The sequence below is a fragment of the Bombus pyrosoma genome, linkage group LG4 (assembly GCF_014825855.1).
Source record: "Bombus pyrosoma isolate SC7728 linkage group LG4, ASM1482585v1, whole genome shotgun sequence".
Lineage (NCBI taxonomy): Eukaryota > Metazoa > Arthropoda > Insecta > Hymenoptera > Apidae > Bombus > Bombus pyrosoma.
The window spans coordinates 10,383,198-10,396,695 of NC_057773.1; the positions used below are offsets into that span (position 1 = coordinate 10,383,198).

The 13,498-nt window shown below is 40.8% G+C and overlaps 1 protein-coding gene and 1 long non-coding RNA gene across 11 annotated transcripts in view; one reads left to right on the top strand and one right to left on the bottom strand.

Annotated features, from left to right (window-relative positions):
* LOC122566457 overlaps positions 1–9,778 on the bottom strand; it is an 84,986-nt gene extending 75,208 nt beyond the window's left edge. For both annotated transcript variants that reach the window (XR_006316529.1, XR_006316528.1), the window contains exons 1-3: positions 9,709–9,778; positions 9,331–9,424; positions 8,898–9,025 (exon numbers count right to left, since the gene is read on the bottom strand). This is a non-coding gene — a long non-coding RNA (uncharacterized LOC122566457). The remainder of the gene's footprint in view (positions 1–8,897; positions 9,026–9,330; positions 9,425–9,708) is intronic.
* LOC122566456 (glutamate receptor ionotropic, kainate 2) overlaps positions 1–13,498 on the top strand; it is a 148,067-nt gene that overhangs the window by 98,997 nt on the left and 35,572 nt on the right. For 8 of the 9 annotated variants that reach the window (XM_043723698.1, XM_043723704.1, XM_043723696.1 and 5 more), the window contains exons 7-8: positions 1,854–2,018; positions 4,424–4,576. In XM_043723698.1, the coding sequence (XP_043579633.1) occupies positions 1,854–2,018; positions 4,424–4,576 (318 nt within the window). Of the gene's footprint in view, positions 1–1,853; positions 2,019–4,423; positions 4,581–13,498 lie in introns of all 9 variants that reach the window. The other variant, XM_043723697.1, reaches the window with a different exon arrangement.

The window sequence follows — 13,498 nt, forward strand, 5'->3', positions numbered from 1 at the left end:
TTTACACGAAATATTTTACTAATATCGTGGTCCAAAGTGACGATTGCTTAGATAATAATCTTTCGAACATATCTCGAATAAACTGCTAGGTATTTGAAGCGTAGAATCGAAGAGATGAATCTTAATTGAGTTCTAGTTCAGTTTTGATTGAGAATTAAGCGTCTTGTATACGAGCAGTGATTGCATTTTAATACGTTCTAGATTAAGTTAACTTAAATTCTGTTTGCGTCTCTGAGTACTGCTGTTTCTCATCAACATTGCACTGATACTATTGAGTGATCTACATTTTCTTCAAAGTGGTATAGTATCTTACTTTTTAATTGATTTATTTTGTAAAAAGATGTCTCCCTGATAGTTCAGAAGAAGAAGCAGTTTCATTTTTCCTATCTGAATGATGAAATTTAATACATAGTAGACAATAAGCATGATTTGTCAACGGAACCGTAATTGCTGATCACGTGTGACTCAGCTGTCGGAGGTTCTGACATCCAAGTTTAACGCAGGTTCTGTCTAATTGCCGTTAAACTATCTCGAAACTATTGTGCGCATGCCGCATATTAGATATATTATGCGTGCATCCTATGTATATCATAACGCTATTAAACTAAGCAAATCAACGTTCAACACGCGTCACGTGTCTGTAATTCTTCAAAACCCATCGTCGATGTGCTAACAAGATTTGCATACACATTCTGGATTCTGAATTCCCAAGTGGAGTTCGACTCTCGCTCTTATCATTCTCCCAGGACACGGAACCGCAATAGGAATTCTTCAACGTGTTCCATTTCGGAACACGTTACATAAACATAACCACGAGTCCTCGAATAAATCACTCACCCGGAACATTGATGGTTTACGACGACAGACGTGTTCGCGATACGACTTCAAGCAAGAGAAACGTATTTGCAAGAAGAAAAGAAAGACGAAAATCGGTAAAAACGACATAGAAGATCGGTCGAGAGTCGAAGGAAGTTCTTTGGATGCGGAAAGCAGCTTTGTCTGTCGGGTTTCTCGTCATAACATAGGTCTCTAACCTTTTCAGTTCACTTTGTTTACCTTTGCGATTTTCCCGGAGCGATACACATCACTCTGTAATAATAATAATAATTATAGATCATATCCAACTGGATTGTCTCGCGTCTCGAAAAAGCTGGTCCAGTCGACAGCAATTGAAAGAGAAGCAACTAAGCTTCCGTAGACCACATGATAATTGTGCAGTTGGCAATAATGTTATTCTTCAATTCAGAAACCATTTCATTCGGTCGGATAAGGGACCCCTGGCTGGAAAAAGTTCAATAGATTTTCGTTGACAAAGGAAGCTCGCCCGATGTTGGACCGTACTCCTAAAGGAAACTGGGTTTCCCAGGTTATAGGAAGGATCGGTTGCAACAGGATGATTTTCAACGGAATTGTAATCGGTCGAACGCGTCCAATATTGGAGAATACAGTAGCGACTATATCAGAGTTTTATTAACAGAGTATATTACGTGAGTTTATCTAGTGCGGGCGTGACTGCTGCAGACAACGTTCCATTCTGGCGCAATAAAGTGCGTCGATCGAGGGTAACGCGTTATTGACGGTTTTGCTTTGATTTTTGATCCGTAAAAACAACGAATTCGAAGTATAATAAAAATGCGGTGAAACTTGTGTGAAAACTAATCCTTCGATAATTAATTTCAGGTATAATAATTCGTGAAAGTATTCGAACACTTGCAGAAACCCTTTATGAATGTATTATGCGTGTTATAGGAAACATTAAAACATTTCATTGCCAATTAAAGTGACTGATGGAATACTTTCGCGAATCACCCTACATGCACTTGGACTAAGATGGGAAAAATATGATTTTGTAGGACATAGAGACATTCGATTTGGAGGATTTCAAGTACAACAGTGTTAACATGACTGCGTTTCGTCTGGTGGACCTGGAGGAACCGAAGGTTGCCGAAGTTCTGCGGCAGATGGAACGCTTCCAGCCGATTGGCCACGCGATCCTCAACAAAACCGGAGTTATACAGGTTGGTTGAAAGTTCAAGTAACTCTGTGGTATGCTCGCCACCGGAAATCGCTATCTATCGTCCCAGAACTCGTCTGCTCGTTGCTTTCTTGTCTGTCGAAACGGAAAACGGTTTTCTGGTTTCTCACAATACAATCGCGCGAAGTTTAAGAAATAAGAGTCGATGCCTGAGCATTCTTTCGCAGGGATGCTGGCTTAAACCGCGTAACGCGAAAATATCACGCATGACTGGACAAGAGACAGCGCCCACAGGCTAAAAGCGGAGTTTCGGGCGGAGAAATAATTTTTGTAGAAAAGGAAGAGTAGATATAGCGTAAGTAAAGTAGCGTGAAATCGGCTCTGAATCTTTATCAGTGTTCCATTTAATCTTGCGATTAGGAAAATTCGGAAACTTTTCTTTACGATCTACGTGAAATACCTAAGGAATAGATTATGTATCTATGTACTTGAGGATGCTTTTCCTTCTTATATATCGATCCAATTATCAATTATTAAAACATAATGTTATGGTAAAAATTTTCCCACGAAATTACTCTCGCGACATAAAAGAGAGCGTTCATTTTAAAACTCGCTTTATTTAAAATTCATACGATAATTGATTTCCAAGGTATAAAATTCCAAAGCATATAGTCACATTTTGTTCAACACACGCAAGATACTGAATAAAAATTCTACGCGAAATTACGGGAACGCTTCTCAAAGATTTTGCAAGCTTCTCCGAAAATTCAAAGAATATAATAAAACATTAAAAACCTCCTCTCTTCCAACGAATAAAATATAATATTTCACACCTTTCGCACTAAAAATTTGTCCATAAGTGTACCCTTGGAACATAGAGGGAGGTGTCCCTCTTAAAACGTACTTCGTTTAAAGTCGATACGACAACAAGTTGCCGAGATACAAACCTTCAAAGCAACCGTGTGCGGCTAGATAAGATAGCGAATGGGGATGCTGCGCGAAATTCCAGGAAAGTGGCGTGACCTAGTTTCAGTTCTGAGTGCTGCGTACGTAACGAGTATGTAGTAGTAATGAAAAGACACGGTGTGTCATTATCCTGCATTGACCATCGCGCACGTGGCGCGTTTGAGATAGGTCAGTGTTTTTGGTGCGAGGGAGACGGATACATGGAGCCATCAAAAATTACGGTGCGATTTGGACGACGATATCTCGAAAACGGATCGTCCGATTTGAATAAAACGAAAACGATTTTAAAGAGGGAGATTTACAGATTCTAATGGCATCAGTTTCGATGACGGATAGCCATTTTCGAATGAGTTATAGAACAGAGAAAGAACGGCACTGTCTGACGGTTTCTAATCGCTTCAGATTATTCTACTTCAGATTATTGATTAACCATGAATGAAACGCTATATCGCGGGTTTACACATCGTATAATGAGGGATATGCATTGTATGCGAGTAAATTGAGATTTTATGCAAGATAAAGTCTAGAAAATTATTGAAATCGGCTCGTAAAATACGTTTGCATTAAAAGTTCCATACAATAACGCTCTTTCGATCACGAAATTAATATGGTAAATCTATTTAATTAGTTCAATATTTATGGAAATTGGTCTGTATGTGTATTCTATCATGCTCCGTCGATTCACTAGCGTTTCGCTGCAATTTGCGTCTTTATTGATATTACTTGTTAATATATAATTTTCGTTCAGTGAGTTAAACACTGTTTTCTTCCTACTCAGTGGAAATTAAAGTATAACATAAAATCACAACGTATACTGTACACAGGAAGTATTAAACTGGTAGAAATGACGAAGGAAAAGAGCAAACGGAACTATCGACAAGTCGATTTCTAGCTGTTTTGTCAGCATTTCAGTAATTAAGTGAAACTCGTGGCGAAAATTGCAACGAAATAAAGACCGTTCGATCGACTGTGCTCGAAACACGGCCTAGTTTCCTCGTAAGAGCTTTAACAATCACGAATGGATTTTTTGTTTGAAATGTTCTTCGCATACAAAACAAAAGTTTCTCGATCAAAAAAGTGTGATCGTTACCTAATTTTAACAAACTTTCTAACTCCATTGAGAATAAAGTTCCTGTACTGCGATAAACACTTACAACGAACAATTTGATTTCGTAGATTCAATAAATTTCGAACGATGGATTTGAAGTATGGTTCAAAAAGATCTCTAAACTCTTTTCATCGTTCTGTCAAAATCTCGTGTACCACTTTTAGCGTTCATTATTCGATAAATCTACTTCAGTGTAAATCGACAATGGAGTTTACAAAGTAAAGCAAAACCACTTCTGTTAAGAGAAACTTTTACAGAGTTTTCCACTCATCTAACACACTTTATCTAAAAACGATATACTGTAACTTAAGTCAAGGAAATCGAGATGAATGAATGCAAACAACTTTTCACAAGAGGAGAAACGTATGTTTCAGGCAGAACCAGCTTTGGTGTACGACAGCGTGCAGGTTTTCGCGCACGGTTTGGCAGCGTTGGATCGCAGCCACGACCTCAGGCCTGCCAATTTATCGTGCGAGAAAGAGGAGCCTTGGGACGACGGTCTGTCCCTTTACAACTACATTAACGCCGTACGTACGTTCTATAATTTTTCATTATCGAGTCAGCTCGCTTACCAGCGAGACCACATTGCGCAACACGAGCAATTCGAGAAAGAAGTACCAGCAATAATAAAACACGAAAAATGCGAATGAAAGAAATATACTAGAGTAAAAAATAATACAACGTTATGAAATAACTTTATGACAATGTCGTCTGAGGAAGTTCTTAAAGAAGCTCTGGAAATAACTTGTTACAAATTCTTATCGCGAACATAAAAAATTAAATTCCAATCAATTTTACAGAATGATCTCGTGAAGTTTGGCCTATGCAAAGTACGTAAGAACAAGGAAAGTTATTCGCGGAAAATCGCGGGGCGTTTTCATGCGGTAATTGAAGGAAAACACCAAGCAGCGTTACATTCTTGTATTATTATTCGCTGAACTTTCACTTCAATATCATTGGCGATCATTCCCTTGAGATGTACCGTGCTTAATTCCATTTCCGCTAACAAAATCAATTAACAGATTGAAACGCGCGTTTTGACGATCCCGCAGAGAAATTCAGCGATGGAATGTTTCTTGATTTTCCACCGACGCGACGCGACAGGACTGAAAACGGAAATTAAAAGCAGAAATGGAAGCTGCTACGAATGGACAGGCTGAAAGTTTCTATCAATTTATTGGCGTTTCATTCACGTGCTTATTCAATGCTACCTTCGTTCACATCTCTGGTTTGATTTGAGATTAGCAACCAGTTTTAAACGCAGATTTGGCTAATGAAATGCGTGTACATTGATATCTACGTACGATTATATAAACATTTCGCGAGCAATTTCTACGAAATTCCTTCACTTTCAATTTTACAGGACTTATTCTTATTATTTGCCATTCTTTTAAAAGTAGCTGATATAAATTGGCAGTTATGGAATATTCTCAATACCGTAATATCATGGCCAAAGATATTTTGAATATTTTTATTCGGATAAGAAATACATGTTTAATTATAAAGTCAAATATAAATACGGTTTTGCTAATACGAAATTGGCTGAAAACGTATTAAATTTTGAAACTGCTTTTCTATAAGCAGTAGAAAATGTGATTTACCATGTTGTTGTACTGTAATCTACAAACGATATATAATGTGCAGCATAATCTCTTATAAACTTCTCAAAGCCTTTTTTCATTATCCGAAAACGATTGGTACGTTTACAGTAGGAAGAATCCTGGAGCCGCAATAATTTTCTTCCGGCTCGATTCGTCGATCGGCCACGTTATTGCCGATCCGGAGTATATCACGACGGAAGTCGGTTGTCAAACGGAGGGTGAACACAGGGAATCGAGTATATATCGCGAAAATTTGAACTATAGGCTGGCGCCGTATATCACAAGGTACTTTACGAGTGAATCTCCTTTAACGAGCAGTCCACTCAGCCAACAGAGCATGTTACGTAACGACACCTCGTGATTTTTGCTTATTTATAGTTTACGGAGCAATCTTCTGAAGCCGTTAAATTTACCACCTGTTCTTTTTTCATCACCTTCACGCTAGTTCGACACTGAATTTCGAACGTCCTTTTATTTCGGACGAAAGCGTAAATTGGCCGTTAACAAGCCTCGAGTTCGAAATCTGGTTTAACTAATGAGCAATTTATAGCATCGGGAAAGCATTTAATTTCGTTTATGGACACTTCGAGACAGACTGTTGATCATGGTTCATTTAGCCCTCAAAGAAAATAGGAAACACGTAAACGCGTAAATTATTGATTTAACATATTACGACCAGAAATAATTACGAGCCTTTGAGCCTTGCTAGCTACCGTGCTCATCTATGATGGCCTATGAACGCTATTTGGACACTTTGATATTCCGAAACACGTAGTGAGTGTTAAAGATAACCCTACTGAATACCGAGGCTTATTAGTATAATGCATAATTAACTGTTTAAATAAATTTGTGACTCAATACCTTGCAACTTCTACATATGTACATTTACAGATTTGTTTTAAGGTATACCAATATAAATGGACATGAAATGAATACTTTCGTGAGCTACTGTCTGTGAGCTACTGTGAGGACTGCAGCTGCGTCCCATTCTTGTCACGAGCTGTTAAATTTCACGTGGAACCAAGCATTCTAGACTACGCGTGATTTTTTCGAACCGCTCCTTGCATTTTCCGAATCGGTCCTTACGTTTTGTTAATACTCCAACATGAATATTCGCACAATTCTTCAAGTCTCATCCCCACAAATATCTCAATTTATTATGAGCTACAATCCACTATATTCAAACTACATACGCATTAATTCACGTACGTACGTTCGCTATTAAAACTATGAAAATGTATGTAGCGAAAGCGTCGGAAATTAAAATGCTCTGTGACATCAAATTTCGGGACTGTCGTGTATATAGAGATGTTTTAAGAACTAGCCGAAAGGTGATTTTGTTTCACTACTCGGACAGCAGCAGCCAAAACTGCCAGAGAATATAAATGTAGACTGGAAGCTACAGCGTCGCCATTCGAGTGGGATATTTTTCGGGTCCAGCAGTATACTAGAGAATACGAGAATGATTTACGATCCGTTTAGGACACAGGGACAAAAGCCAAGGCTCGGGCCAGGTTCCGTTAACAATTCCATTCTCCTTAATTGCATCGTGCTGTATAAACAAGAAACGAGTCCTGGGTCACGGCTGGTACGTCTGGTATGAACAGAAGAGGGGAGTGCAAAGGAGTTTGGAAACTCTCTTGAGCACTTTCCGGGCGAGAAAAATGACTCTCGAGTACCCAGGCACTTTCTACGGTGTCGCAAAAAGCACGTAAAGCGATCAGGAAATAAATATCGCCCTTTATTCGCACTCGAGTCAAGCGTCACGATGAAACCGTGGACTGTATCCGTCTCTTGTTTACCGATCCCGACTGGATACGATGTTTACCGCTTCACAATCCAGGAATACGCGAAACCCGAGGGAATTCAATCGATACGGGTGTCTCCACGAAATTTTTATTCGAGCAAGAATGAGAGGAATCGCGATTTCCTGAACAGCGAGATCCGGAGAAAACCTAAAAGCTTTCAGAAGTCGGTTCCGCTACGAATTGAAAGGAATATCGTTTCGTTGATCAAACGATGCGGAAATCGAGTTAATGAAAATTGTTTTTCACGCGATATGGTGTGCTAGCAGTAAGAGTGCAACGGATGCGTTAATCACAGAAAAATTGCTCGATAAAAATATATCCTTGCTTGCTTGCCAGCGGCATAACAATGAAAAACAAACGGCTGTAGGAAGCGGTAAATAAAATTCTGCCTGTTTCGATTAAATCTCTGCGTCGAACGTGATATTAGAGCGTTCACAACACGGTGGTGTAATATTTGATATACAGGTAGTACACTGCTTAATTCGGATCCGGGACAATAAAGTACTTGATGTACAGGTAACACTAGCTGTCGCGCTTCTAATATACAGGTGTTCGGCTACAGGTGTCAGGAAGCCGAAATGAGACGAAAATCAAGAATAAAAAAATCAAGAATAAAATCGGACAAAATATTCCTGCACGCGAGCAATCCTCCTTACACGAACGAAAAGAGGTCAGCCTAAGCAGTGGGGCGTACAGTGATCCTCAAATCGAACGACACACGGGGCTGCAGCTAACCTCGTACAAGTCGTAGAGAAAAAAGCCATGATATTCGCAGACGTAAACGACTCCGCTGGACGTTTTGCAACAGGAATGACACACTAAATGTTAATCCTGCTTGCTCATGGAAATCCGTAAAAGCATATCGAAAGCCGTCCTATGAAATTTCCGAGTAGAGGGAATTAATGTTTCCTTTAATCCCTTGCCTCCATAATTCACAAATAAAAAACACACGCCAATGTGCATACGCAATGGTCATAAAAGGCTCACATCTATGTGGATGAATACTGATATGAACATCTAGTCAGGATTGCAGCCAATTAGCCCATATTACTTGCCATATAATTATACCAGTTACACAGTTAATTGCTTTGTTGTATAGTGATACAATTAGTAATTATATATCAAATAATACTGATTGCACGAATCTCACCGCGAGGAAGTGCTGCGAGTGAGGACCTACCCTTTCCCTTTTCTATCTACGTAATAATCTAAACGTAAAAAAGGGAAAGTGAGAGGGAAGGGATATTGTATGAAGTATTAAAAAACTAATTATTACAATCGCGATGTGCAAGAAAACCTACCCTAAACTAATAAATTTGAAAAAAGTAGTGTTACTACTCACGGGTATAAAAAATACAACCAGTTACCCATGCCAATTCGGACCTTTCATCCTACGACATGATTGGGTGACCGGAGGAACAGAAATGCATGCGACTCACCGTTCGAAGAGAAGAAACAGAGGACGTTACCAAAGATGCTGCACTATCCCAGCGAATATCATCAGGGAGACTAACATCAGGAAGCAACCGTTGACAGGACAATGGTAGAAATGGAGGTTGCCAAAAATCTGTTACAAAACAAAACACATATATTATTATTATATTATAGAATTATTGTGATATAACTCAATTTGAAACAATAAGATAATTCGTTAAAAATTCGTTTGTAATAAGAGAATGATTTCATATATTCGAAATAAAACAATGATTTACTTAATCGTATTTTCCTTCATCTTAGTAAATAATTAAGGAATTATCTATTAATATCTAATATTAAATATAAATCGTATACCAAATGTTATCCATGCTCGAATTAAAAAACGATAGACTCGTTCATGCACGGCTATCTTAGTTAAGATAAATTAAACATTACCAAATTGCCATGAAAATTCATCGAATTGATCATTAATCGTCCATATATTAATATTCCGGATACTTGTGTATTATCCCTGTTATCGATCAGTAACCTGCACAAAGAAAATAACTAAAAGTTAAAACAAAGTTTTATACAAATACAATAGTATCATTTAATAGATGATTGAAGAAAAATTAAAACAAAAAATTTCAGAAAATCACTTAATTTCATTATTTTAATGTTCGATGAATCATAAAATAAACGTGTATTAATTGAATGATATTAATAACGAGATAAAAGCGATAGTGAAAGATATAATAACGAATAGTATGAAAAATATAGTAATGATAGTAATGAAGAAGCGACACCACCAATAGATTAGAATACGTTACAAACATGATACAACGCGATCCATGTTATCGGTCCGAGATCAGACGACTGAATGACTCCCCGCCCTTAGTTTCGCTACGCAATTTCCAAAATGGTGTGGGGTCGCACGAGCCAGTGGCACGAGAAGGTACGAAAAGTTAAACAATGTACACAAAAACAAACGTATACATCTGCAAAAACATTCATCCTCTACACAGCGCTTACATGATGATTACATCGATGTTTATAAACATCGTACATTTGTCTAGTATAGAACGAGAGAAAGAAAATAAAGCTACTGACACTGTATATGCAGTTTCGAATCTTGCAGAAGGGACATACGACCCTTTGTACTAAAGTATTTAAAGTTATATTTTCGTGACACCTAAACTTTTGACAATATCGAAAAATTATAAACTCCGAGATGTTTTAACTAAATTTCCATTAAAAAGTAGGGAGAAGCCAAAGAGAAACAGCAATCAAACAGAGAATAAATTCAAAATTGCGGCGCATCCTTTCGTTCGCGATCTTTCGAAAAAATCAATGGAGCCACGCGACATAATCCCGTACATAAAACAACAAATAAGAGTAAAAACGAAAAAACGATAGGAAGGAGAATAGATTTTTGTGTTTCGTTCTAAGTCAAATAAGTATCATTGTACAGAATGGGCTCACGATATACTTGACATAAACAAGACATATCCCACGGTGTCCGACGGTGTCCGACGATGTCCCACGTTCCAATCCAGTTTAGATCATCCAAAATTCTATCCGTGACTTTTGGTGATCCAAACAGAACTGTATTAGCGTAGTTCTTGGCTTGGCATTGTTTTACAAAGATTAATAAACTGATTAATTTTTGGAAAACGATGCCAATTACCAGGTCTCACCACGAGGAGGTGACTACGCAAGAGACCCGCCCATGAGTTATTTAACATTACGCATCGGTCTCGACATTCAACCTATTGGCAAGAATGTCGAGTTCTGACTCTATTTGATCATGGGCCTGCGTACAGAGATAGTTATTTCGAAGCCTAACCGCGAAACATCTATCTCCTACGTAGCAGTTACACGAGTCTTTACAAACGTAAAACAAAGCTTACACAACGCAATATCTATCTCCCACACAACGCAATATGCATCTCACACACAACGATTACATCGATCAGTACAAACATCGTACAATAATTCGCAACCCTATCGGCAACATTCCGTATCAAAGACACATTTGTCTAACTTGGAACGAAAGAAAGAAAATAAGGCTACTATGGAAAAGGAGCCCCAACAATCAGACGATGAAAGAAACACCGCGGCGCCCGCGGAACGAACGAAATCGCGATCTCTCGAAAGAACTAACAAACCTACGTGACGTACCCCCGTGCACCAGATAACCCTAAGGTTCAGCGGAAAGCCCAAGCATTGACCTTCGCTCGATTCCTGTCACCTCACTTGCAACTTATCACGGTCGATGGCACCGACCGATGATACCAGTGATCCAGCAAATGGGCCTGCAATTTAACACACTCCAACTGAACAAGTGACGGCCCGGGGAGGGACCGCTGATCAGGATTACAAAGGCAAGGCCCCAACTGAACAGTGGGGTCCACCCCCACGGGTTTGCCACTTGAACAGGATTACGGAGGACGTTAAATGCAGGTCCCTGCCCAAGTACCAAAGTACCAATCGGACAGGATTGCGAATCTGCGACTCAGGTATCACCAGCGCGATGACAACTCCCGCGATTCGCGGCAAACGACGGACAGTTGTCGAGTAGTCGCAAAGACAGAGGTGTCCTTGGGGCGACTTACGAATGCGAAGAGTTGTCCAGTGCACGTTGACCTACACGCACCTGCAATACGCGCGAGCGAGTACGCCACGCGGCAGTTTGAAAGAACTGAGTGATCGTGAACCGATAAATCGCGGGAACAATTTTTCCAGTGTGGTAAGCGAGGGGAGCAAGAAAGAGGAGATTTATATTTTCCGTTCTAAGATGAATAAGTATCTTTGTACAGAATGAGCTCACAATGCGCTTAACATAGGTATCTATCTTACGATTAATTAAGGCTAAAACGCACGCATCCCACGCTGTCCAACGATGTCGAATAATGTTTCACGGCGTCCCACGGTGTCCCACGATGTCCAAAGATGTCCCACGGTGTCCAACGTTGTCCCACGGTGTCCAACGATGTCCAACGTTGTCCAACGTTGTCCAACGATGTCCCACGGTGTCCAACGTTGTCCCACGGTGTCCAACGATGTCCCACGATGTCCAAAGATGTCCCACGGTGTCCAACGTTGTCCCACGCTGTCCAACGATGTCCTACGCTGTCCAACGATGTCCTACGATGTCCCACGGTGTCCAACGTTGTCCCACGCTGTCCAACGATGTCCCACGCTGTCCAACGATGTCCAACGGTGTCCCACGATGTCCAACGATGTCCCACGGTGTCCAACGTTGTCCCACGGTGTCCAACGATGTCCAACGATGTCCCGCGATGTCCCACGGTGTCCAACGTTGTCCCACGCTGTCCCACGGTGTCCAACGATGTCCAACGATGTCCAACGTTGTCCCACGATGTCCCACGGTGTCCCACGATGTCCCACGCTGTCCAACGATGTCCCACGGTGTCCCGCGATGTCCCACGGTGTCCCACGATGCCCCCGCGGGGGGGTGCTAGTCCAGTCTAGATCATCCAAATTTCTTTTGGCGGCTTTTGGTGACCCAAACTGGACTGGTGCGTAGTTCTTAGCTTGGTATCCTTTTCCAAAGATTAATCAACTGACTAATTTTTGGAAAACGATGCCAATTACCGGGTCTCACCACGAGGAGGTGACTACGCAAGAGACCCGCCCATGAGTTATTTAACATTATGCATCGGTCTCGACATTCAACCTATTGGCAAGAATGTCGAGTTCTGACACTATTTGATCATGGGCCTGCGTAAAGAGATAGTTATTTCGTAGCTTAACCGCGAAACATCCATCTCCTACGCAGCAGTTACACGAGTCTTTACAAACGTAAAACAAAGCTTACACAACGCAATATCTATCTCCCACACAACGCAATATGCATCTCACACACAACGATTACATCGATCAGTACAAACATCGTACAATAATTCGCAACCCTATCGGCAACATTCCGTATCAAAGACACATTTGTCTAACTTGGAACGAAAGAAAAAGGATGAGGCTACTATGGAAAAGAAGCTCCAACAATCAGACGATGAAAGAAACACCGTGGCGCGACCGGAACGAACGAAATCGCGATCTCTCGAAAGAACTATCAAACCTACGTGCCGTACCCCCGTGCACCAGATAACCCTAAGGTTCAGCGGAAAGCCCAAGCATTGACCTTCGCTCGATTCCTGTCACCTCACTTGCAACTCATCACGGTCGATGGCACCGACCGATGATACCAGTGATCTAGCAAATGGGCCTGCAATTTAACACACTCCAACTGAACAAGTGAGAGCCCGGGGAGGGACCGCTGATCAGGATTACAAAGGCAAGGCCCCAACTGAACAGTGGGGTCCACCCCCGCGGGTTTGCCACTTGAACAGAATTACGGAGGACGTTAAATGCAGGTCCCTGTCCAAGTACCGAAGTACCAATCGAACAGTATTGCGATTCAGGTATCACCAGCGCGATGACAACTCCCGCGATTCGCGGCAAACGACGAGCAGTTGTCGAGTAGTCACCAAGACAGAGGTGTCCTTGGGGCGACTTACGAATCCAAAGAGTTGTCCAGTGCACGTTGACCCGCACGTACCCGGAATACGCGCGAGCGAGTACGCCACGCGGCAGTTTGAAAGAA